General features: G+C 44.5%; 2 protein-coding genes across 2 annotated transcripts in view; one reads left to right on the top strand and one right to left on the bottom strand.

Moving 5' to 3' along the window:
- The window catches only part of GPN3 (GPN-loop GTPase 3), a 16,175-nt gene extending 13,829 nt beyond the window's left edge, over positions 1-2,346 (bottom strand). Inside the window, exons 1-2 of the mRNA XM_033220631.1 lie at positions 2,223-2,346; positions 1,907-2,126 (exon numbers count right to left, since the gene is read on the bottom strand). Coding sequence (XP_033076522.1) covers positions 1,907-2,126; positions 2,223-2,257 — 255 coding nt within the window. The 5' untranslated portion in view covers positions 2,258-2,346. The remainder of the gene's footprint in view (positions 1-1,906; positions 2,127-2,222) is intronic.
- On the top strand, positions 2,166-26,487 carry FAM216A (family with sequence similarity 216 member A). Its single transcript, XM_033220633.1, has 7 exons — positions 2,166-2,767; positions 7,207-7,247; positions 18,944-19,065; positions 22,174-22,303; positions 22,385-22,568; positions 23,718-23,800; positions 26,121-26,487. Exons 1-7 carry the CDS (start codon positions 2,676-2,678, stop codon positions 26,237-26,239), a joined length of 771 nt encoding a protein of 256 aa, XP_033076524.1. The 5' UTR covers positions 2,166-2,675; the 3' UTR covers positions 26,240-26,487.

The raw sequence follows: 26,487 nt of genomic DNA, 5'->3' as shown, positions 1-26,487 counted from the left end.
ATCTACTAACTAATAAATACTTGATAATTATTTCTAATTGACTTATTATGTTTAAAGATAAGCTCCACAGGGCAGGGATTTTTTGTGTGCATGTTTTTTTCCCCACACAACCTCCAGGGCCCAAAACATGCTTGGGAGAAAGAACATACTCAATGAATGTTTCTGATAGTAGGCATCAAAAGCTTATAAAGATACTTGTTTAACACAATCAGTCCAAAAATTAAAATAGACTATAGAAAAAGACTATCTTGTTGTCCTCTCAGTGCCTTTACACATACTGTTGTCTCTGTATCTTTTTTTTTTTTTTGGACAAAGGGTCTCACTCTGTCACCCAGGCTGGAGTGCAGTGGCACCATCATATAGCTCACTGCTGCTCTGACCCAGGCTCAAGCGATTCTCCAGCCTTAGCCCCCCGAGTAGGTGGGACTACAGGCTCTGGCCCAGCTAATTTTTGTATTTTTGGTAGAGACAGGGCTTCATCATGTTGCCCAGGCTGACCTTGAACTCCTGGGCTCAAGTGATCTGCTGGCCTCAGCCTCCCAAAGTGCGAGGATTACAGGCTTAAGCCACCACACCTGGCCACATCACACTGTATCTTAATTGACAGGTCATCTATTTGTCTTCCCCAAAAGACTACAGACTCTGGGTAAGTTAAAGTTCATACGTATCTTAGTTACATGTACACGTTTTTTACTCAGAATAACTCAACAGCTTAGAACAATGTGTTTGTTAAAAACTGAGGCCACACAACACCTCCACAGACTCTAATGTTTCCCAGTTTTTTTTTTTTTTTTTTGCGACAGTACCTCTGTCACCCAGGCTGGAGTGCAGTGGCACGATCACCACTCACCACAGCCTCAACCTCCTGGGTTTAGGTAATCTTCCCACTTCAGCCTCCCAAGAAGCTGGGACTACAGGTCTGGCTAATTTTTGCATTTTTTTGTAAAGACAAGAGTTTCCCCGTGTTGCCCAGGCTGGTCCCAAACTCCTGGCTCAGGCGATCCGTCCACCTCTACCTTCCAAAGTGATAGGATTACAGACGTGACCCACCACGCCTGGCTATGTTTCCCACACATCTGTTATTTGATCCATATCTTTACCATTCCCACTGTACTTGAATGTTCCTAACATTCCCTTAATATTTGTTTACAAGAAAAAATTTTATCCCTACTGTAAACTGAAAACCAGTTATATTTGACATAACGTGAAGTTAGACATAAAATTATATAAAACTTTTAAATGTTCTTAATTTTAGCTAAATACAGGTGCCTATTAAAAGCTCTGAGACTAAGAACTGCTCTCTGAAAAGACCTGAGGATTAAATAAGTGCTGAAGATACACACTAGCACCGAGCACAATTTCTCCTAAATGCGAAGAACTGAAAGAGAAATGAAAAGGCAACAATTTCCTCTATACATGATCTGATACTCCTTAATGTTGGGTCCATGTACCACCTAAAAGCACCTTAAATATCAAAAGTCCATGTTCCAAGTTCTGAGAAACAGTAATTAACGAGACCCCACTTTACCCTCCTGGGAGCGAGACAGGGCCGGATTCTGGAGTTTAGACAAAACTGGATTCAAATTTTTTTGCTGGGCAAAGAACTTAACCTTTCTGTGTCTCGTTGTCTGTAAAATGAGAATGAGACCTCTCTCACAGGGTTGTTGCAGAAATCAGCAAGGCGTTTAATCTACTGCCTGGGGCTTAAGTATCCAATAAATATTAACAACTACCATTATTTCCCTTTCAAAACAACAACAAAAAACGTGAAGCCAGACAGCATAAATGAGTTGCGTGGGGTCTCCGGGTTCCCAATACACATACCCGCCGGCTCGCTCCCTCAGGACCCAACCTCCTGCCTCCCATGAACCCCTACTTTTCTCTCCTTGTCCCCTCAGATCCTCACCTTCCCGCTGCCCGCGGGGCCCATGACGAGCTGCGCATACCGAGGCATGTTGGCTCCCGGAGCCGCCCGCCACACTCCCTCAGCCTTCGCGCGACGCCCACTGAGTTCCGGGAAAGTGAAGTGCGAACCAATCGCAATCCACATTCTTTCTACGTCTCCATTTCTACCACACTTCCTACTACGGGACAGCCCGCGGGCCAAATCCGGTGAGAAACGCATCCTGTGACAAAAGAGGAGGGGTGAAGGAGATGATATGCGCGTGCGCAGAAGTAGTTGTTGGAAATCGGCCGTTGGGATGCAGGCTAAGCTTGGATACCTGGGTAATAACGGATAACAGCTAAAGCTCCACATCCTTGAGCCGCGTGCTTCGGTCCGTGGTTGGCGTGCAGACTTTTGACCTGTATGGTGACCCTCGCGATTTGCAAATGTGCTGAGGATCTGGAATACTGAAGTGGAAAGCACCTCTTGTTTTGGGGAGCATGTATATTTCCCTCCTGTGACGCACTGCTTCCACAGAGGTGCAAACGTGCAAACGCTCAGCTACCGCCGCGCTCCTGCCCCTCCCCCACCGTAACTCCGGGGTCACAGATCTGCCCGCCCCGCTCTTCCGAAGCTCTTCGGGCAGTGTCCGAACGGCTTCGGAGGGGCGAGAAGCCGGCATCGGAGCCGCCTCTCCGGAATACCAGCCGCCTGACGCACGCGTGCTGTCGGGGGAGGGACGCTGGGACAGCTGCTCCCGCACACGGCTCGCGGTCTCGGCGCCGCGGAGATGCCGGGCCAGGGTCCTGGGTCCGACTGGACGGAGCGTAGCTCTTCTGCAGAGCCGCCCGCAGTGGCCGGGACCGAGGGTGGCGGCGGCGGGTGAGGTTGGGGGCCCCGGGGTAAGGGGTGGCAGCGTGGGGCCCCCGGGTTGTGAGCCCCGTGAGGAGGGCTGCGGCCGGCCGCGCGTCTCGGGCTGGCTCCGGTACCCTCAAGTGAGAGGCGGGGAACAGTTGTGTTGTGGGCGGGAGGGAAGAGGGGAGGACTGCCTCGCGATTGAGGGAGGGCCTCTGAGGGAAGCCTCGGAGGAGCGTTTGGTGCAGTGGCCACGAGGTGACTGCGACAGTCGCCCGCGTGCATCTCTCTGCCCCGAGGGGGCGCTGCGAGCCCTACTGGGACATTTGCTGTCTGGCACAGGACGGTGTGTCCACCTAAAGGCGAGGCGGCAGGAACAGAGGAGGAAGATGTCCCCCAATTCAACTGGGGGCGTCGAGGCCCATAAACTAGTTCCTTCCCTCTTGTGACATGAGCCACCTTCCTGTCAAACCGGGATTTCTTTCTTTTTGTTTTGTTTTCTTTTTTTTTTTTGAGTGTGAGACAGAGTCTCTCTCTGTTGTCCAGGCTGGAGTGCAGTGGTGCGATCTCGGCTCACTGCAACCTCAGCCTCCGAGGTTCAAGTGATTCTCCTACCTCAGCCTCCCCAGTAGCTGGGATTACAGGCGCCTGCCACCACTCCTGGCTAATTTTTGTATTTTTAGTAGAGACGCGGTTTCACTATGTTGGCCAGGCTTGTGCCGAACCTCTGACCTCAAGTGAGCCGCCCGCCTCGGCCTCCCAAAGTGCTGGGATTACAGGGTGAACCATTGCGCCCGACCTCAAACGAGGGTTTCTAATCGCCAGTGAGACCAATGACTGAATATCCGAGGTGCCCTGATCTTGACATTTTTCTTCACACACTGAAGTTCTTTTTTTCACAAATCTATTTCGTTTTGAGCAGGTTTTTACACCTATTTCCTGGATAGTGAAGACAATGAGCTGTTGAAGTCACTGCTGGAGACTCTACCTCCTCTTCCTCTCCCTCCTTTATTTCCTAAAAGCAAGAACTGCGATATGTTTGCCGTTCAGTACAACCCACAGTCAGGGCCCCTGTTGCACCCATGGCCATCCTTTTTTGTTTTTGAGACGGAGTCTCGCTCTGTCGCCCAGGCTGGAGGGCAGTGTCGCGATCTTGGCTCACTGCAAGCTCTGCCTCCTGGGTTCACGCCATTCTCCTCCCTCAGCCTCCCAATTAGCTGGTATTACAGGCGCGTGCCACCATGCCCAGCTAATTTTTTGTATTTTTAGTAGGGACGGGGCTTTACCGTGTTAGCCAGGATGGTCTCAATCTCCTGACCTCGTGATCCGCCCACATGGCCATCCTTTTTGTATCTGGTGCTACTGAAGACTTCTTAAAGATGGGATGGAGTCTTGGGTTTCTTTTCTGTTCTTCACAGTCCTTGGCCGACTGCTGGATCCTAGTGTATCAGGAGATACATTAACTTTTTTTTTTTTTTTTTGAGACGGAGTCTCCCTCTGTCACCCAGGCTGGAGTGCAATGGCACAATCTCAACTCACTGCGACCTCCGCCTCCTGGGTTCAAGCAGTTCTCCTGCCTCATCCTCCCAAGTAGCTTAGACTAGAGGTGTGCGCCACCACACCCGGCTAATTTTTGTATTTTTGGTAGAGATGGGTTTCGCCATGTTGGCCCAGGCTGGTCTTGAACTCCTGAGCTCAAGCGATCTGTCAGCCTTGGTCTCCCAAAGTGCTGGGATTACAGGCATGAGCCACTGTGCTCAGCCAAGTCCTAGAAAGTTCTATTATGATCCACACTTTATGGATGACAAAACAGGCACAAAGAGGTTGTTTGTCCTCTCCTTTTATCTACCCCTGTCGTTCATCTCCATGCCACCTTTAGTTTATCCAAACTCTTTTAAAAATACAATTGAAAAACAGTATGCCCCTTCAGTTTGGTTTAAGGAACCTCATTAAAAAACACAAACCAGACCGGGCGCGGTGGCTCAAGCCTGTAATCCCAGCACTTTGGGAGGCCGAGACGGGCGGATCACGAGGTCAGGAGATCGAGACCATCCTGGCTAACCCGGTGAAACCCCGTCTCTACTAAAAAATACAAAAAAACTAGCGGGGCGAGGTGGCGGGCGCCTGTAGTCCCAGCTACTGGGGAGGCTGAGGCAGGAGAATGGCGTTAACCCGGGAGACGGAGCTTGCAGTGAGCCAAGATCCGGCCACTGCACTCCAGCCTGGACGACAGAGCGAGACTCCGTCTCAAAAAAAAAAAAAAAAAAACACACACACACAAACCAAGATTAATTTATGAAAAGCTATATTCCCAGAAACACAAAATACAACTTTCAGACTAGAATCAGGTTTATTATGCTATATCATACAATTTTGGCACAGCAGGGGTCTTAAAAATCATCCATTCCAGTCATATTTACTAATCTGAAAGGGGAAGTAATCTGCCAAAAATCCCGTTATTAACTAATGGGAACTCCAGAACTACTTTTTTTTTTTTTGAGACGGAGTCTCGCTCTGTCACCCAGGCTGGAGTGCAGTGGTGTGATCTTGGCTCACTGCAACCTCCGCCTCCCAGGTTCAAGCGATTCTCCTGCCTCAGCCTCCCAAGTAGCTGGGACTACAGGCACCCGCCACCTTGCCCGGCTAGTTTTTTGTATTTTTTAGTAGAGACGGGGTTTCACTGGGTTAGCCAGGATGGTCTCAATCTCCTGACCTCGTGATCCGCCCGTCTTGGCCTCCCAAAGTGCTGGGATTACAGGCTTGAGCCACTGCACCCGGCCTTTTTTTCCTTTAAAGTCAAGTTTATTGAGACGTGATTTACACAAAGTAAATAAAGTCTTACTTTTTCATGTATAATATGATGAGTTTTGACAAATGCACATGGCTGTGTAAGCCCTGCCACACTGAAGATACAGAGCAGCTCTATCACTCCTTCAAAACTTCCTTATGCCCTATAAAGTCAACCTTTGAGAAAGGAAGTCACAGGAGAGTTGCCAGCAGAGAAGTGATGTGATCTTACTTCACTTAAAAAGGATCATGCTGGTTGCTAGTTGGAGAATAAACTGGAAGGAGCAAGGGTAGAATTAGGAAGTTGGAATACAAGAAAATGATATGGTGGCTTGGACCAAAATAGCAGAGGTAATGGCGGTGAAAAGTTCATAACAAAAACTTTATAAACTTGGCGCCTGCCCCATGAACTCTTGGTCACTGAATAAATTGCAGGATGAGGGAAGGAAGGTTGTTTTAAGTTTAGAAAAGAAAAAAGAATTTGTACGAAATTAGAAACATTACAGACCAGCTTACCAGTTGTAGCACACCTTAATTACTATTCAAAGAACAGTCTTTCGGCATGGCATGGTGGCTCACGCCTGTAATCCCAGCACTTTGGGAGGCTGAGGTGGTGGATCACTTGAGGTCAGGAGTTTGAGACCAGCCTGGCCAACATGACGAAACCTTGTCTCTACTAAAAATGCAAAAATTAGCTGGGCGTGGTGGCGGGCACCTGTAATTCCAGCTTCTGGGAGGCTGAGGTGGGAGAATTGCTTGGACCTGGAAGGCAGAGGTTGCAGTGAGCCGAAATCACGCCATTGCACTCCAGCCTGGGCGACAGAGCAAGACTGCACCTCACAAAAGAAAAAAAAAAAAAAAGAACAGTCTTCAATATCCAAATCACTTCATTAAAAATAGAGACAGCAAGATAATAACATGGATAGCCCAGGAGCCCCAACTACTTTATTGAGCTCACTGTAGGAATGAGATTAGGAAGCTATAAAATTAAGACCCGGGACGGGTGTGGTGGCTCATATCTGTACAAAAATTAGCCAGGCGTTGTGGCACATTCCTGTGGTCGTGGCCACTTGAGAGGCTGAGGATTGTTTGAGCCCAGGATTTTGAGGCTGCGGTGAGTTATAATCCCTGCACTGCACTCTAGCCTGGGTGAAGGAGGGCGAACCCATCTCTAAAAAAGGAAAGAAAAAAATCTTGGAGCCATTAGGATTTAACCAGAATTGTAGAAAAAAATTTGCAAGACATTTCTGACAGAAACATGAAAAGTAAAAATAATATGCAACACTGTCCTTTTTTAAAATTTGAAATATGTTGGTTGGGTGCAGTGGCTCATGCCTTTAATCCACCACTTTGGGAGGCTGAGGCAGGCAGATCATCTGAGGTCGGGAGTTTGAGACCAGCCTGGCCAGTATGGTGAAACTGTCTCTACTAAAAATACAAAAATTAGCTGGGCATAGCAGCACTGGTCCCAGCTACCTGGGAGGCTGAGGTGGGAGAATCGCTTGAGACTGGGAGGCAGAGGTTCCAATGACCCGAGATAATACCACTGCACTCCAACCTGGGCGACAAAGTGAGACCCTGTCTCAAAAAAAATAAAATAAAATAAAATTGAAATATGTTTTTCAGTACTTATAACATTGTAATATTACATATTATTTATATGCTTTTTTTTTCAACAGATCAGCTGGACACTCTTGTTACCAGAATTCTAAAGGTTCTGGTGAGTAGTGCATATAAAGCAGATAATACTTACAAGTAACATGGTTCTGAGAAGCCTATTTGTCTGTAACTACTTACGTAATAGAAGTTTTTTCTTTTTTCTTTTCTTTTTTTGAGATGGAGTCTCACTCTGTTGCCCAGGCTGCAGTTCAGTGGCATGATCTGGGCTCACTGCAACCTCTGCCTCCTGCGTTCAAGTGATTCTCCTGCCTCAGCCTCCTGAGTGGCTGAGACTACAGGTGTGTGCCACCACGCCTGGCTAATTTTTGTATTTTTAGTAGAGACAGGGTTTCACCATGTTGGGCATGCTGGTCTCAAACTCCTGACCTCAAGTGATCCAACTGCCTCCGCCTCCCAAAGTGCTGGGATTACAGGCATGAGCCACCGCACCCAGCCCACAACAGAGTTAAAAATAGATCATATTAGCATCCCTGATGAACTTAGTCTTTAAGATTTCAAAGAGCAATTAGGAAGGTTTTTTCTTGTCTGTTGGTACAGTATATTTTACATCAAGCATTTTTAAAATTAGCAGTGAATCCTAAAAGAACTGTATTTATAACTGATGTTGGTTGAAAAGCACAGAGCACAGCCTGGGGTTTATACATGGATAGAAGAAAAAAATTCTAAATTGAATAGCTTCAAAGAATATAAAATATTTCTCAGTGCTGATGTTTTCCTCTCACTTGAAATAAAGGATAGAGATTTCAAAGTACTCACCTCTTCTCTGCTGGAGTTAAGAGAGTAAGTAAGACAAGACCCCAAAGGTCTCTCACTAATTGCTTTTTTTCCCCTGGGAGAGGAGCTGGCATTAACTGACTTTAGGAGTGTGTGTGTATGCATATATTTTAATTATAGTAGTTATGATAGGTTTTAAATGTTTCATTTAAATTCAGTGATATAAACCTGGGTTCACTTTGCTTTTCCTTGGTAAATATGTATTCACTACAGTTACCTAGGAAAAAAATATACAGACATATATGTGTACATATATACATATATAAATAAATAATATGGTCATTTAAAAAATATGTTGCAGTCTGAGTTCATGAGATTCCTCACCAAAATTCTTACTGAATTATAGTTAAATGTAAAAAAGAAAAACAAATTAATTATTAATAATATATTCCAGATGTGGAGGGAAATAAAAGAAGAAATATTAACAATTATCAGTATATTAGATTGACTCAGTTATATAAAAGAAAAATTTCTAAACAAATATATGCCTAGTAAAAACTGTGAAAGGCAATATATCAAAGTGTTTTAAAATAATTACTACTAGGCCGGGCACGGTGGCTCACACCTCTAATCCCAGCACTTTGGGAGGCCGAGGTAGGTGGATCACCTGAGGTCAGGAGTTTGAGACCAGCCTGACCAACATGGTGAAACCCCGTCTCTACTAAATATACAAAAAAATTAGCCAGGTGTGGTGGTACACGTCCGTAGTCCCAGCTACTCGGAAGGCTGAGGCAGGAAAATCACTTGAACTCAGGAGGCGGAGGTTGCAGTGAGCTGAGATCATGCCAGTGCACGTGAGCCTGGGAGACAGAGCGAGACTCCGTCTCAAAAAAAAAAAAAAAAAAAAGCCGGGCGCGATGGCTCATGCCTGTAATCCCAGCACTTTGGAAGCTGAGGCGGGCATATCATCTGAGGTCAGAAGTTCAAGACCAGCCTGACCAACATAGAGAAACCCGGTCTCTACTGAAATACAAAAAAGATTAGTCGGGCATGGTGGCTCATACCTATAATCCCAGCTACTCAGGAGGCTGAGGCAGGAGAATTGATTGAACCTGGGAGGCAGAGGTTGTGGTGAGCCGAGATCACACCATTGCACTCCAGCCTGGGTAACAAGAGTGAAACTCCATCTCAAAAAAAAAGTAATTAATTAAAAAAAATTACTACTAGATTGTGGGATTAAAGGTTTTTATTTTCTTTTTATACACTTAGTTCACTAATCTGCAGTGAAGAATGTGTATTGCTGTTTATAATTGGAGGGGAAGAGGGCCAGTATTCAGCAAGTGCTTGATTGTCTCTCTCTATAGCTGAACTTAAGGATTCATATTTAAAATAAACACTATAGCCAACTACTGGCAGTGACTCTAGATATTATTGTTATTATTATTTTTGAGACGGAGTCTCACTCTTTCGCCCAGGCTGGAGTGCGGTGGTGTAATCTTGGCTTATTGCAACCTTGGTCTCTCAGGTTCAAGCGCTTTTCATGCCTCAGCCTCCCAAATAGGTGGGATTACAGGCACACGTCACCATGCCTGGCTAATTTTTGTATTTTTAGTGGAGACGGGGTTTCACCACGTTGGCCAGGCTGATCTTTAACTCCTGACCTCAGGTGATCTGCCTGCCTTGGCCTCCCAAAGTGCTGGGCAGGCATGAGCCACGGCACCTGGCCCTCTTTTTTCTTAAATACTTCCAAGTATGTATTTCCTTTATTTATTTATTTTAAGACAAGGTTTCACTTTGTCTCCCAGGCTGGAGTGCAGTGGTGCAATCTCAGCTAACTGCAGCCTCGACCTCCCTGGCTCAAGTCATCCTTCTTGCCTCAGCCTCCCAAGTAACTGGGACTTTGTTCCTGGCCAAAAAAAAAAAAAAAAGTGGGGGTATTTATCTTAGCTCTATTTTTTACTCTATCCCCCAGGCAGGAGTGCAGGGGTACAATCATGGCTCACTGCAGCCTCAACCTCCTGGGCTCAAGTGATCCTCCCACCTTGCCTTCCAGAGTAGCTGGGACCACAGGCGTGCACCACCACACCCAGCTAATTTATATATATATATGTATATACACACACACACACACACACACACACACACACACATATATATATATATTTTTTGAGACAGAGTCTCGCTCTGTCGCCCAGGCTGGAGTGCAGTGGTGATCTCGGCTCACTGCAAGCTCCGCCTCCCAGGATCACGCCATTGTCTTGCCTCAGCCTCCCCAGTAGTTGGGACTACAGGTGCCCACCACCACGCCCGACTGATTTTTTGTACTTTTAGTAGAGATGGGGTTTCACTGTGTTAGCTAGGATGGTCTCAATCTCCTGACCTTGTGATCCGCCTGCTTCGGCCTCCCAGAGTGCTGGGATTACAGGCGTGAGCCACCACGTCTGGCCTAATTTTTATATTTTTAGTAGAGATGGGGGTCTCGCAAAGTTGCCCAGGCTGGTCTTGAACTCCTGGGCTCAAGCAATCAGCAAACCTCGGCCTCCCAAAGTCTTGGGATTACAGGCATGAGCCACCACGCCTGGCCTATCTTAACTACATTTATTTATCTCACAAAATAACTATCAAAATCAAGAACTTGAAATACTGTTATCTATAGACCTTATTGAGATATTGTTTATTTTTTCAATAATATCCTTTGTAGCCAAAAATAAAAAAAATCCAAATTTATGAATAGCGTTCAGTTGTCAATGTTTCTGTGTTTCTTAGCTTTTTTTCTTTTTTTTGAGACGAAGTCTCACTCTGTCACCCCGGCTGGAGTGCTGTTGCGCAGCCTTGGCTAACCGCAACCTCTGCCCCACCAGGTTCAAGCATTTCTCATGTCAGCCTCTCTAGTAGCTGGGATTATAGGCACATGCCACCATGCCTGGCTAATTTTTGTATTTTTAGTAGAGACAGGGTTTCACCGTGTTGGCCAGGCTGGTCTCAAACTCCTGACCTAAAGGATTCACCCACCTCGGCCTCCCAAAGTGCTGGGATTACAGGCTTGAGCCACCGCGCCTGGCTGACATTGATATTTTTGAAGAATACAGACCCATGGGGTTTTGTTTGTTTGAGACAGGGTCTCACCCTGTTGCCCAGGCTGGAGTGCAGTGGCACAATTACAGCACACTGCAGCCGCAACCTCCCAGGCTCAGGTGATCCTCCCACCTGAGACTTCCAAGTAGTTGGGACTACAGGTGTGAGCCACTGCATCCAGCCCAGGCCTGTTCTTTTGTGGAATTTCCCTAAATTTGGGTTTGTTTGATGTTTCCTCCGATGAGATTCAGCTTATGTCCTTCTAGCAGGAATAGCACAGAAGTGGTGCTGAGTTTGTCCTGGTTCATCATATCAGGAGACCCCTGTTGTGCATTAGACCATTATGGACAATGTTGTCATCATTTGGTTCAGGTGATGTCTGTGAGCTTTCACCACTGTAAACTTATGATTCTTACCCTTTGTAAAGGTAAAAGTATATGGGGATATACTTTAAGACTCTGTATATATCCTATTACTTCTCAAAGTTTCATCCATTAGTTTTGTCATCCTTTTTTTTTTTTTTTTTTTTTTTGAGACAAGAGTCTCGCACTGTCGCCCAGGCTGCGGTGCAGTGGTGCGATCTCGGCTCACAGCAAGTTCTGTCTCCTGGGTTCACGCTGTTCTCCTGCCTCAGCCTCCTGAGTAGCTGGGACTACAGGCGCCCACCATCACGCCCGGCTGATTTTTTTGTAGTTTTTTAGTAGAGATGGGGTTTCAACGTGTTAGCCAGGATGGTGTCGATCTCCTGACCTTGTGATCCGCCCGCCTTGGCCTCCCAAAGTGCTAGGATTACAGGCATGAGCCACCATACCCAGCCTTGTCATCCATTCTTGACTAAATCCATTATTATTAAGATGGCTAGAAATATGTACTTTTTCTTTTTCCTTTTCTTTTTTTGAGACGGAATCTCACTCTGTCGCCCAGGCTGGATTGCAGTGACGCAATCTTGGCTCACTGCAAGCTCCACCTCCCAGGTTCATGCCATTCTCCTGCCTCAGCCCCCTGAGTAGCTGGGACCACAGGTGTCTGCCACCATGCCCGGCTAATTTTTTGTATTTTCAGTAGAGATGGGGTTTCACCATGTTAGCCAGGATGGTCTCGATCTCCTGACCTTGTGATCCGCCCACCTCGGCCTCCCAAAGTGCTAGGATTACAGGTGTGAGCCACCACGCCTGGTCATATGTGCTTTTTCTCATTCCATCATTGATTCTACATTTTTCAGATGACTTTCTAATGAAGAGCTTCCCTTTCTCTACCATTTTTCAATTTATGTATTTATTATATAATTGTCAATACATGCATTCTTATACCAGTCAATAGGTTAAATCCTTTAAATCTGTTATTTGTTTTGGTGCTCAAATTATCCCAGATTTGGCCAGTGGGAGCCCTTTAAAGATAGTTCTTGTTCTCTGTCTTCATTGTCCTTTGAACATTTTATCCTTTAGCACAAAATGTTGTACTGTCCCTGTTATACCCTTGACGTCAGCCATTTCTCCAAAGAGCCTGTGGTAGGCAGCATAGTCCCCAAAGATGTCCACACTCTAATCTCTCTAACCTGCAAATATGTTATGTTACATGGCAGGAGCAAGTTTGCAGGTAAAATTAAGTTATAACCCTCAGTTATAATACCACATGTCAAGGAAATAGGGACTTTGGTTTTGTAAGGAACTGAATTCTGCCAACAACCTGAATGAACCACTACAGGCTCCAGATGGTAGCCTAGGCACTCCGATGGCTTGATTTTGGCCTTGTGAAGATTCTAAGCAGAGAACCCAGTGAATTCGTGTTATACTCAGTCTTTTGAGTTATAGAACTATGAGATAAGAAGTGAGTGTTGTTTTAAGCCAGTAAAGTGTTTGTTATGGCAGCAAAATAAAACTAATATAGAGCCCTGTTTTTTTTTGTTTTTTTTTTTTCTAATTTTATATATTTAAAGTAGAGAAGAGTATGTAGAAACCAAGATCTAGGTGCTAGGTGTGCTTATTTATAATATATTATCATTGCTTCTAGACTCTCTCCGAGGACAGTGCTGGGAAAGAAATGTGTGTACATTTACCTGTGAGCACATACATACCCATACATATCTATTTCAATATTTCTACTAACTCCAAATTCCCATTCAACAAACAGGGTTTATTCTGTGCTTTCCTCTTTCCACATTAATAGGTGACTCCTGTCTCCAAAAGTGTGAGACCTGACTCTCGTTAACTACAATATATTATTTGCTTAGTCCTAAGATGTATAAAAAAGTAGTTTCTGAAGTGCTAACACATGCTTCTGGAAAAAAAAAAAAAAAAAAGCCTAGTAGGCTGGGCGCCGTGGCTCACGCCTGTAATTCCAGCACTTTGGGAGGCTGAGGTGGGTGGATCACAAGGTCAGGAGATTGAGACCATTCTGGCCAACATGATGAAACCTAGTCTCTACTAAAAATACAAAAAATTAGCTGGCCGTGGTGGTGCGTGCCTGTAATCCCAGCTACTTGGGAGACTGAGGCAGGAAAATTACTTGAACCAGGGAGTTGGAGGTTGCAGTGAGCAGAGATCGCGCCACCACACTCCAGCCTGGCAACAAAGCGAGACTCCATCTAAAAAAAACAAAAAAACTAAAAAACAACAAAACAACAAAAAAAGCCTAATAATTAATTAGAGATCAGTATTTGCTTAGAGCTGTTTTTGTTTGAGGGCATATAGTCCAAGCAGTATATTCCAAAGTTCTTGGGTTGGTTAACTATTTATTTGTGGTAAAATATACATAATATAAAACTTACCATTTTAATTTTTTTTTTTTTTTTTTGAGATGGAATTTCACTCTTGTTGCCCAGGCTGGAGTGCAATGGCATGATCTCGGCTCACTGCAACTGCTGCTTCCTGAGTTCAAGCAATTCTCCTGCCTCATCCTCCTGAGTAGCTGGGATTACAGGTGCCCCCCCCACCACCCACCACACCCGGCTAATTTTTTGTATTTTTAGTAGAGATAGGGTTTCACCATGTAGGCCAGGCTGGTCTTAAACTCCTGGACTCAAGTGATCCGCCTACCTCAGCCTCCCAAAGTTCTGGGATTACAGGCATGAGCCACCGTACCTGGCCCATTTTAATCATTTTTAAGTGTACATTTCAGTGGCATTAAGTATATTCACACTGTTGTGCAACCACTGCCACCATCCATCTCCAGAAAGTTTTCATCTTCCCAAACTAAAACTCCATACCCATAAAACACTAACTCTCAGGTGGGTGCAGTGGCTTGTGCGTGTAATCCCAGCACTTTGGGAGGCCAGGGCTGGAGGATCGCTGGAGCCCAGGAGTTTGAGACCAGCCTGGGCAACATAAAATTAACTTTAATTTTTTTTGTCTCTAAAAGAAAATTAAAAAACAAAATAAAAAACCTCTAACTCCCTATATACTTCCTTTCCCCTGGCCTCTTGTAACCGCCATTCTTTCACTCTGTATATATTTGATTCTAGGTATCTCATAAAAGTTAAATCATACAATATTTGTCCTTTGTGACTGGCTTATTTCACTTAGCATGTCTTCAGGGTTCATCCATATTATAGCATGTGTCAGAATTCTCTTGTTTTTTTTTAAGGCTAAATAATATTCCATTGTTTGTATATACCACATTTTGTTTATATATTCATCTGTTGATGGATACTTGGGTTTCTTCCACTTTTTGACTATTATGAAGTAATGCTGCTATGAGCATGGATAAACAATCTGTTTGAGTCCCAGCTTTCAGTTCTTTTGGAACTGCTGGATCAGAAGTAGAATTATTAGATTATATGGCAATTCTGTGTTTAAATGTTTGAGGCACTGCCGTACTATTTTTCTTTTTCTTTCTTTTTCGAGTCAGAGTCTCAACTCTCACCCAGGCTGGAATGCAGTTGCAGTGACTCAGCTCACTGCAACCTCCACCTCCTGGGTTCAAATGATTCTTCTGCCTCAGCCTCCCAAGTAGCTGGGATTACAGGGGTGTGACACCATGCCCGGCTAAGTATTTTGTGTGTGTGGTTTTTTTCTTTTAGTAGAGACAGGTTTCACCATGTTGCCCAGGCTGGTCTCGACTCCCAACCTCAGGTGATCTGCCTGCCTCAGCCTCCCAAACTGCTGGGGTTACAGGTGTGAGCCACCATGCCCAGCCTATTTATTTTTAAGTGCTTCGTTTTCTGTAAATAAATGTTATCAAGCTATTGAGAAATTAAGTGTTAGTCCAAAATATAATATGCATCTCAGAAATATTGTTTAGTAAGGACACAAGACATATTCTTTTTTTTTTTTTTTCTGAGACGGAGTCTCGCTCTGTTGCCCAGGCTGGAGTGCAGTAGCCGGATCTCAGCTCACTGCAAGCTCCGCCTCCTGGGTTTACACCGTTCTCCTGCCTCAGCCTCCCGAGTAGCTGGGACTACAGGCGCCCGCCACCTCGCCCGGCTAGCTTTTTGTATTTTTTAGTAGAGACGGGGTTTCACCGTGTTAGCCAGGATGGTCTCGATCTCCTGACCTCGTGATCTGCCCGCCTCCGCCTCCCAAAGTGCTGGGATTACAGGCTTGAGCCACCGCGCCTGGCCCACAAGACATATTCTTACATAAATAGCCCCCATTTACAACTTGAAAAAGGATTTCCAAAATAACTTTAAAAAATCTTAAATTGGCATTCATATTATTACAGATTACAAGTTCCAAGGGTCATAATACAATTTCCAAATTATTTTCTATTTCTTGGTCAACTAGTTAGTCCTTCAGTATGCAAGTATAACTCTTACCTGCAGTATCCAATTTGCCAAAATCTTGAATAACTAAATTTAAAGTTTAATACAAAACTGAAATAGCCTGTTATTAATAATATTGAAACAAAAATGTGCTTATTGAATTCAATTTACTAACTACAAACTTTTTTTTTTTTTTTTTGAGACAGAGTCTTTCTCTGTCGCCCAGGCTGGAGTGCAGTAGTGTGATTTCGGCTCACTGCAACCTCCACTTCCTGGGTTCAAGCGATTCTCCTGCCTCAGCCTCCTGAGTAGCTGGGACTACAGGTGTACACCGCCACGCTTGGCTAATTTTTATATATTTTTTAGTAGAGACAGGGTTTCGCCATGTTGGCTAGGCTGGTCTTGAACTCCTTACCTCAGGTGATCTGCCCGCCTCAGCCTCCCAAAGTGCTGGGATTACAGGCATGGGCCACCACACCCGGCCACAGACTTTTAACTTAAAATGTGTCTTTCCAGTTTTATTTGTAATAAACAAAAAGTGGAAACCACCCAAATGTCTATCAACAGGTACATAATCAAGTAACAGTGTAAACATATATACAATAGAAGATAACCCAATGGGCCGAGTGCAGTGGCTCATGCCTGTAATCCCAACACTTTGGGAGGCTGAGGCGGGTGGATCACAAGCTCAGGAGATCGAAACTATCCTGGCTAACATGGTGAAACCCCTCCCTACATAAAAAGTTAGCCGGGTGTGGTGGCGGGCGCCTGTAATCCCAGCTATTCGGGAGGCTGAGGCAGGAGAATGGCATCAACCCGGGAGGCGGAGCTTGCAGTGAGCTGAGATGGCGCCACTGCACTCCCCAGCCTGGGCAACAGAATGAGACTCCGTCTCAAAAAAAAAAAAAGATAACCCAATGATAAAAATAAATGAACTATTTGTTACATGTGACATGAATGGATCTCAAAATCATTGAGTGAAAGAAACCAGACAAAAAATGAATACTGTGTATTCCTATTTATATCAAACTCAAGAAAATGCAAATGAATCTGTAGTAATAGAAATCACATCAGTGGTTGCCTGGAGAAGGGAGTGTGCAGGGAATAGGGAAGTATTATTATAAAAAGAGGCATTTCATGATTTAATTGTCAGATACTGTTTTTCCCCAAACTGCTAATGAAGCTTATACTCTAAATTACTAGTCTCCGTATGTCTGAAACTGAAAACCAGTTCCCATTCTTCTGGGAATATGTTTCAACTTTTATTTTTTACTAAAAGCTTATTCTTTTATGCTGTCCATAACTGTTTTAAAACAATGAAATAGGCGGGGCATGGTGGCTCATGCCTGTAATCCCAGCACTTACGGGAGGCCAAGGTAGGTGGATCACCTGAGGTCAGGAGTTTGAGACCAGCCTAGCCATCGTGGTAAAACCCTGTCTCTACTAAAAATACAAAAATTAGCTGGTGGTGCATCCTTGTAATCCCAGCTACTTGGGGGACTGAGGCAGGAGAATCACTTGAACCTGGGAGGTGGAGGTTGCAGTAAGCTGAGATCGTGCCAGCACTCGAGCCTGGGCAATAGAGTGAGACCCTGTCTCAAAAACAAACTAACAAACAAACAAAAATCAACAACAAAAAATGAAATAACTGAAACTATGTAAAAATAAATTTTGATAAATTTCTGCAGTCTTTCATGTTAATACTACATCTCCAAAGGGATAACATTTGTGTTACTCTAGTCTAATACAGAATAGAATTTTAAGGCCAGGTGCAGTGGCTCACACCTATAATGTCAGCTACTTGGGAGGCAGAGGCGGGAGAATCACTTGAGCCCAGGAGTTTGAGGCTGCAGTGAGCTATGATTATGCCACTGCACTCCAGCCTGGGCGTCAGAGCAAGATCCCATCTCTTAAAAAAAGATTTTAAAAACTGGCCGGGCGCGGTGGCTCAAGCCTGTAATCCCAGCACTTTGGGAGGCCGAGATGGGCGGATCACGAGGTCAGGAGATCGAGACCATCCTGGCTAACACGGTGAAACCCCGTCTCTACTAAAAAATACAAAAAAACTAGCCGGGCGAGGTGGCGGGTGCCTGTAGTCCCAGCTACTCCGGAGGCTGAGGCAGGAGAATAGTGTGAACCCGGGAGGCGGAGCTTGCGGTGAGCTGAGATCCGGCCACTGCACTCCAGCCTGGGCGACAGAGCAAGACTCCGTCTCAAAAAAAAAAAAAAAAAAAAAAAAAGATTTTAAAAAACTATATAAAGTTAGGCCGGGCGCGGTGGCTCAAGCCTGTAATCCCAGCACTTTGGGAGGCCGAGATGGGCGGATCACGAGGTCAGGAGATCGAGACCATCCTGGCTAACACGGTGAAACCCCGTCTCTACTAAAAAATACAAAAAAACTAGCCGGGCGAGGTGGCGGGTGCCTGTAGTCCCAGCTACTCCGGAGGCTGAGGCAGGAGAATAGTGTGAACCCGGGAGGCGGAGCTTGCGGTGAGCTGAGATCCGGCCACTGCACTCCAGCCTGGGCGACAGAGCAAGACTCCGTCTCAAAAAAAAAAAAAAAAAAAAAAAAAGATTTTAAAAAACTATATAAAGTTAGGCCGGGCGCGGTGGCTCACGCCTGTAATCCCAGCACTTTGGGAGGCCGAGGCCGGAGGATCATGAGGTCAGGAGATCGAGACCATCCTGGTTGACATGGTAAAACCCTGTCTCTACTAAAAATACAAAAAATTAGCCAGGCATGCTGGCGGGTGCCTGTAGTCCCAGCTACTAGGGATGCTGAGGCAGAAAAATGGTGTGAACCCGGGAGGCAGAACCAGATCGTGCTACTGCACTCCAGCCTGGGGGACAGGGTGAAACTGATTGTTTCATGATTATCTCAAAAAAGCAAAAAAACTATACACTAAAGTTAAATAATAATTACTGTAAATTGTTAAAGCACAAATCCTGCATGTATATTTTCTCTTTAGTATGTTTCTGACATGATAAAGTTACTGTCAACACTTTGTATCTCAGCTGAGTTCAAAATAATGTATTATATATAAAATATTTACAAGTATCTTTGATGTTGTTTGTGTGCTGTAAAACCAAATGTCGTATCATACAGTCTCTTCAAATTTAAGTCTGAGTTAAAATATTCAATACTACTCCAGGATAATCACTGACACATGTCAATATCTAGATCTTAATAATTCAGTTTGTTGAACTGATCTTTGCCTCTGAAATTCACATGATGTCTTTGCCTATAGATAGAATCAAAGATGGATACAAAGTGAACTCACACACAGCTAAGCTGCAAGAGTTATGGAAAACTCCCCAAAATCAAACAGTCCACCTCCCTAAATCAATGATGGATGCGTCCTTTTTCAAGGTATGCTAACAGGGACATATTTAAATACCAATGCTCTTTGTATTCAGAGCTGAACTTTTTACTGAAGATGAGCTGCTTGGAGGGTGAAGTACTGCAGATGACAAGGCATATGCAGTATAATTGTCTAGGAGTCAATAAATATCTTTGGGTAAACTCATGAATGAATGTAAGGATTATACATTCTTTATCATAAGAGTTCTTTCAGGGTTTTATGATACTTCATATCTAATGTATCTTTACTGAGGGGAAGCTTAATGCCCCAACCACGGAGATGCTCAAGAAAAGTTCCATCCTAGAAACAAAAACCCAACTTCACACAGATTTTACTCAAGGACTACAAAATTAAGAAGAAAGCAGGTAAAGAAAATGGCAGTAATTAACTAGTAGGGTTTAAAAAAAAAGAAAAATAAATGAAAGAAAATGGCAATAAGGATTTTACAATGGTTACCTGTATCCCATTAATGATTGTAACTACTGAAAATATCTCTAGAGCAATGTGAATTAGGGTAAATTTTTCTAACATTTTGATTTTTCTTTGAACTTACCACATATTCAGTAAAGTAAATCTTGTGTGTGTGTGTGTGTGTGTGTGTATATATATATATATATATATGTATAGTGGAGTCTTACATCTTTTTTTTTTTTTTTTTTGAGACGGAGTCTCGCCGTGTCTCCCAGACTGGAGTGCAGTGGCGCGATCTCGGCTCACTGCAAGCTCCACCTGCCTGGTTCACGCCATTCTCCCACCTCAGCCTCCTGAGTAGCTGGGACTACAGGCACCCACCACCACGCCCAGCTAATTTTTTGTATTTTTAGTAGAGACAGGGTTTCACTGTGTTAGCCAGAATGGTCTCGATCTCCTGACCTCGTGATCCACCTGCCTCAGCCTTCCAAAGTGCTGGGATTACAGGCGTGAACCACCGCACCCGGCCATGGAATCTTATATCTTAAGTGAGCATTAACTTCTAAAATCAGCAAGTACAGTGAAAATCTCAAGTCAAAATTGTAAAGGTAAACTGAGGCTGGAGCCGAACTGGGAGCGAAGACACAAGGGAAATGGCAGTGAGAATAGCCTTTATTAGGGCTTGTGGGCGAGGTTCCTCGGTCCAAAGGTGTGGGCCAAGGAAGTCGCGCTGAGGGAGGAGAGGAGGGGCTTTTTATAGCCCAAGAGGTAGGGAAGCTGGTTGTGCAAACAGGGCCTGGGGGTCTTGAAACTACTAGGGCAGGAGTTGAGTAAGGGTCATGAGGAAGGGGTCTTTGGAAACTGTCAACCAAAACTGCTGTTTAGGAACTTGTGGAATGCAGGTGAGCTGCAGGTCATGGGGGAGTGTGGTTGCCCAGCCAGAACTCTGATGCATGTAGGTCTGCGAGTGTGTACAAGGGTGAAGGGAGTCTTTAACAAAAGGCCTGCTACACCGGGTAACGCCGCCATGTTGGGTCTAGATTCCTGCCTAACATTCTGACCTCTTTCTAAGAAGAAAATGGGGCGACGTGTTCATCTGGCTGCTTCCTGCTGGTACGGGTCGTCGTGGGGTTTTTCGGAGGTTGGAACTCGGGTACAGGGGTGGAGCAGCAGCTGACTGAAAGTGACCTGGGAGACTTCTTTCATGCAGTCCTGGATGAAGCGGAGGACACAGGGAGCTATGAGTAGCAAGAAGCCAATGATTAGTAAGGGGCTTAGAAAGGGTAGAACTTAACCAGCCACAGACGCCTGCCACCACCTAAGTGAGGGCCTTTTCTGGTGGAGTCTTTCCCAAATCTTTTCTAGAGTGAGGACATTGGTTTCTACTAGTCCTGACTCATTGATGTAGTGTTCAGCCAGGAAGGGGAAAGGAGGGGGTTAGGTTAGAGGAGTTAAAAGGGCTGGGTAAGGGAACCACAACCAGTGGGGGCTTATTCAAGGCTGCACACAAGAAACAACGAGAGATGTTGTGTACCTTGGCCATGTGTACCACTTGAGCCCCTTCTCTGACTAAGGTTAGCCAGGAAAAAGGGTTGCTGCTGTCCTGGGGCTTGCTGCCTGGGCTAGAGCTGAGATGGCTTCCTCCTGTTGTCTGATGTCAAAGGCCAGGTTGACGATGCTGCTTACAACCTTGATGTAGGCCTTAAAGATCCTGAGTTGGGCCACGGGATAAGACTCACTGTGCCCACCAGTCCTAGGAAGGACAAGATCTCTCCCGGGTTTCGGGGCCAAATGTAAAGGTAAACTGAGGCTGGAGCCGAACCGGGAACGAAGACACAAGGCAAATGGCAGTGAGAATAGCCTTTATTAGGGCTTGCGGGTGAGGTTCCTTGGTACAAAGGTGTGGGCCAAGGAAGTCGCGCTGAGGGAGGAGGGTAGGGGCTTTTTATAGCCCGAGAGGTAGGGAGGCTGGTTGTGCAAACAGGGCCTGGGGTGTCTTGAAACTACTAGGGCAGGAGTTGAGTAAAGGTCATAAGGAAGGGGTCTTTGGAAACTGTCAACCAAAACTGCTGTTTAGGAACTTGTGGAATGCAGGTGAGCTGCAGGTCATGGGGGAGTGTGGTTGCCCAGCCAGAACTCTGACACATATAAATCTGCGGGTGTGTACAAGGGTGAAGGGAGTCTTTAACAAAAGGCCTGCTACGCTGGGTAACGCCGCCATGTTGGGTCTAGATTCCTGCCTAACAAAAATTAGAGACCAACATGCTATCCCTCAGAATGTCCAACACAGTTATTCTTGTGGTGTTGGAAAAAATGTTTCTTAGTAGAGACTAAGAGTAATTGGGTTGCTTTTAGGTACCATGTTATACCTCAAAAATCATTTTGAGAAGGCAAGATGCCCACACAGAGGCGCACAGCAAGTAACACTCGACAGAACAGCAGATTCATTCCATCCTTGTTCATCTAGAGCAATGGCTTCTCAGACTTCAGAGGGCATCTGAATCACCTGAGTGGAATGGCACGCAGAGCCACTTGCACTGTTTAAATGGCCATTTGTTTCTCTTTTGTCACGTTAACGTAGTTGAATTTGCTTAAGTAAAATGCGGTTGGCACAACTCTCTTGAACATTCATCTCTTCAGATAAGGAATACTGCCAACTTCTCTTCTACAATGCAGACTATAAATCCTCTTATTCTGTCTTTTAGCATCCAGACCTCACCACAGGCCAGAAGCGTTACCTGTGCAGCATTGCTAAAATCTATAACGCGAACTATCTGAAGATGTTAATGAAGAGGCAGTACATGCACGTACTTCAGCACGGCTCACAAAAGTCAGGCAGGTGCACCTCCAGTTGGCTTTTCACTAGTTTTTACAATTAGTGAGAGGGTCTTTTAACGGAGGTGATTTGTATCACAGGTGTCCTCACTCATCACAGAAGCCGCCTTAGCTCTCGTTACTCACAGAAACAGCATTACCCTTGTACTACATGGCGACACCAACTGGAGAGAGAGGACTCGGGGCCTTCTGATATTGCAGTTGCATCTGCACCTGAAATGCTCATACAGCATTCCCTTTGGCGGCCAGTGAGAAACAAAGAAGGGTCTGTTTCTTAGTGTGTAAAATGGGGGAAATGCATCTCAGTTTAATTTTTTTTTTTCTGAGACAGGGTCTTGTTCTCTCACCCAGGCTGGAGTGTAGTGGCGTGATATAGTTTACTGTATCCTCAAACTCCTAGGCTCAAGCAATGCCTCTGCCGCAGACTCCCAAGTAGCTAAGGCAAAAGGCACAAACCACAATGCCCTGCTAATTTTAAAAAAATTTTTGCTGAGAAAGCGTCTCAGTATGTTGGCCGGGCTACTCTCACCTCCGCCTCCCAAAGCACTGGGATTATAGGTGTGAGCTACTGTGCCTAGCCTTCCCCATCTCTTGAACGGTAGCTAAGTGATATTAATGCTTGTGTTCCCTAATATGTTCACTTTGCTAAATTCAGAATAGGCTGGACTTTTAAAAAGCAGAGAGAGATACTTTCTTTTTTTTTTTGAGACTGAGTTTCGCTCTTGTTGCCCAGGCTAGAGTGCAGTGGTGCAGTCTCGGCTCACTGCAACCTCCACTTCCCAGGTTCAAGTGATTCTCCTGCCTCAGCCTTCCTGAGTAGCTGGGACTACAGGTATGCGCCACCATGCCCAGCTAATTTTGTATTTTTAGTAGAGATGGGGTTTCTCCATGTTGGTCAGGCTGGTCTTGAACCCCCAGCCTCAGATGATCTGCCCGCTTCGGCCTCCCAAAGTGCTGGGATTACAGGCGTGAGCCACCATGCCCAGCCGAGAGAGATTTTCATACTTTTCCTTTACTGCACTGATAAGAATATGCCACTTCTTTTAGAATATATGTTGTGGAATTATAAAAATTTCTTCATCAGATAGAGTTATGGATGAATGCCCTTTTCAATGTGATTCCCACTCAACCTCAAAATAATGCAAATACTTTTCAAAGGAGAAGCATATGGTTGGTTTTGCACAGGGGAATACTGTATAACAGGGAGAGAAACAAGATTAAGAAGCATGAGTACTGAAATTGCACTGCAGCAGCTTTACATGTCAAGGTTAAGAAATTACAGGATAATTTGGGTGCTGAAAGGGTCTTTTTGGTGATGTTGGCAGTTAATAAAATGAATTTGTGTGGTCTTCCACATGCCCTAGGCAGCTGTTCACTTTGCTGGCTTCAACTAAGATACTTCCCTTTCTTATAGGATAAAAACTGGATATGCATCTAAAACAAGATGTAAGTCACTGAAGATTTTTAGAAGACCAAGGAAACTGTTCATGCAAACAGGTAAATGTGGAAATTTAACAATATGCATTTTTTAAGATCGTATGCTTAAAAATACTATACCAAATACAATTTCATTTCTATTATGAAGATATTAACAAATTTAGAAAATGATTTACTTTTATTGTCACAAATAAAAAACCAAACGTAAAATATAGTTTACGCGGCTGGGCGCGGTGGCTCAAGCCTGTAATCCCAGCACTTTGGGAGGCCGAGACGGGCGGATCACAAGGTCAGGAGATCGAGACCATCCTGGCGAACACCGTGAAACCCCGTCTCTACTAAAAATACAAAAAACTAGCCGGGCGAGGTGGCGGGCGCCTGTAGTCCCAGCTACTCGGGAGGCTGAGGCAGGAGAATGGCGGGAACCCGGGAGGCGGAGCTTGCCGTGAGCTGAGATCTGGCCACTGCACTCCAGCCTGGGCGACAGAGCAAGACTCAGCCTCAAAAAAAAAAAAAAAAAAAAAAAAAATATATATATATAGTTTACGCTTGCAATTAAAAGAACATACTGGGCTGGGCGCCATGTAATCCCAGCACTTTGGGAGGCCGAGGCAGGCAGATCACCTGAGGTTAGGAGTTTGAGACCTGCCTGGCCTGGCGAAACGCCCATCTCTACTAAAAATACAAAACTTAGCTGGACGTGATGGCAGGCGCCTGTAATCCCAGCTACTCAGGAGACTGAGGCAGGAGAATTGCTTGAACCTGGGAGGCGGAGGTGGGAGTGAGCTGAGATGGTGCCATTGCAGTCCAGCCTTGGTGACACAGTGAGACACCATCTCAAAAAAAAAAAGAAAGAAAGAACATACTGTTCAAAGGAGTAAGATTCAAGGTATTTCTAATGCTGAAGATATTTACAGTGTCAACCCAGAACCACAAACATGACTTTCTCAAGCAATAGCACTTCTTTTATGAGTTAGTGCTATTTTTTGATGAACAGCATATTTTGTATAGCATCTGTTAGTTTACAAAGGGCTATATCTCTTATAGTAGGCCCTTCTTATCCTTGGGGAATATGTTCCAAGACCCTCAGTGGATGGCTAAAATCTTGGATACTACTGAACCCTATATAAACTTTGTTATTTCCTATAAATACATATCTATGATAAAGTTTTAATTTATAAATTAGGCACATAAACAATAAACAGAACAATTTTATAACAATATACTGTAATAAAAGTTATGTGAATGTGGTCTCTCAAAATATCTTATACTGTACCTTGGAAAGCAAAACTGTGGATAAGAAGGGACTTCTGTATACCATTTTGTTTGATATTCAACAAAACAGTGGCAGCAAGCCAAGCAGGTGATATTATCAAAATTTTACAGCTGCAACTCAAACAAATCCAGACTTTGGAAGGATCAGCATAAAAGATCCTTCTACCACAAGAACAAAATACTGCAAAATCAAATAGGGAAGACAGACTGAATGATCAGAAGTGTTCCTGAGAACTGATAATGTTAAATCTTGTTAAGTAGTTTCCTAGTTATCAGCATAGTGAAGTAGGGAGGTGGGTAAGAAGTAGGGAAGTTGGCCAGGCACAGTGGCTCACGCCTGTAATCTCAGCACTTTGGGAGTCCAAGGCTGGCAGATCACGTGAGGTTAGGAGTTCAAGACCAACCTGACCAACATGGAGAAACCCCATCTCTACTAAAAACACAAAATTAGCCAGGCGTGGTGGCACATGCCTGTAATCCCAGCTACTCGGGAGGCTGAGGCAGGAGAATGGCGTGAACCCAGGAGGCGGAGCTTACAGTGAGATGAGATTGCGCCACTGCACTCCGGTCTCCAAAAAAAAAAAAACCAAAAAACAATAAAACAGAAGTAGGGAAGTTAGGCCTTCTGAATTGATATCCCATCACTGTATGACAGTGTTAGCCAGCTCTGCTATAAATATATACCATGCCTATCCAAGAAATGAGGGAAAGGGCAGGTTCCAAAAGGAACAGTTAGTGGAAACTGTAGGGGGAAAATCCCTGTGGTCCCCAGTGGAAGAGATGAAAAGGAACTAAAGGAAAATGCGGAGATTCTGAAGAGGTAACCGACCACTTTAATTTCCTCCAACCAAAAGATTTTGAAAATCAATGGTAATATAGGACTTAGTAACAAGAGAATTTGCTGTACAGTAACTTGGTTAGAATACAGTACCGTGCCTCTTAAAGAGTAAGAAACTTGGGGGAAGGGTGAGGTGACTAAAAGCCTTGAAAATTTCAGTCAATTTGTCTTTACTACAGGCTTATTAATAAGCCAGGTCATTTTGAAAGTTGTACTTAGAGCTTTATTTCCAAAACAGACAATTGTAGATTCTTATTTTTCCTTCAGTTTCTTCAAATGATTCTGAATCATACATGAGTGAAGAAAAAAAGGAAGAAGATTTACTAAATAAGTTTATGCAATCAATGTCAATTGAAGAACAGGGAGAACATCTGATGTTAACTTGACAGTCTTGTCTCGTGTACTGAATTCGTACCAAAGGTGAGGGTAAGGGGTTGTGAGTTGTGTCCTGTATGTTTAGGATAGTATTGTTATTCATTAAATCATTAAGTAAGTTTGGTTTGTTCAGAAACTTAAAACAATGTAATTGGTCTGATGTTGTTCCATGTACCAATGATATTTATGTAAGAAAATTTACATGTAACATATACTTGTACTTCTAGCTAGATACAATTAAAATTTTTCTTGCATTCAA

Source organism: Trachypithecus francoisi, unplaced genomic scaffold (assembly GCF_009764315.1).
Source record: "Trachypithecus francoisi isolate TF-2019V2 unplaced genomic scaffold, Tfra_2.0 Lachesis_group11, whole genome shotgun sequence".
In the NCBI taxonomy this organism is placed as follows: domain Eukaryota; kingdom Metazoa; phylum Chordata; class Mammalia; order Primates; family Cercopithecidae; genus Trachypithecus; species Trachypithecus francoisi.
The sequence above is the reverse complement of the archived record's forward strand: the minus strand, read 5'-3'. Positions and strand labels throughout refer to the sequence as shown.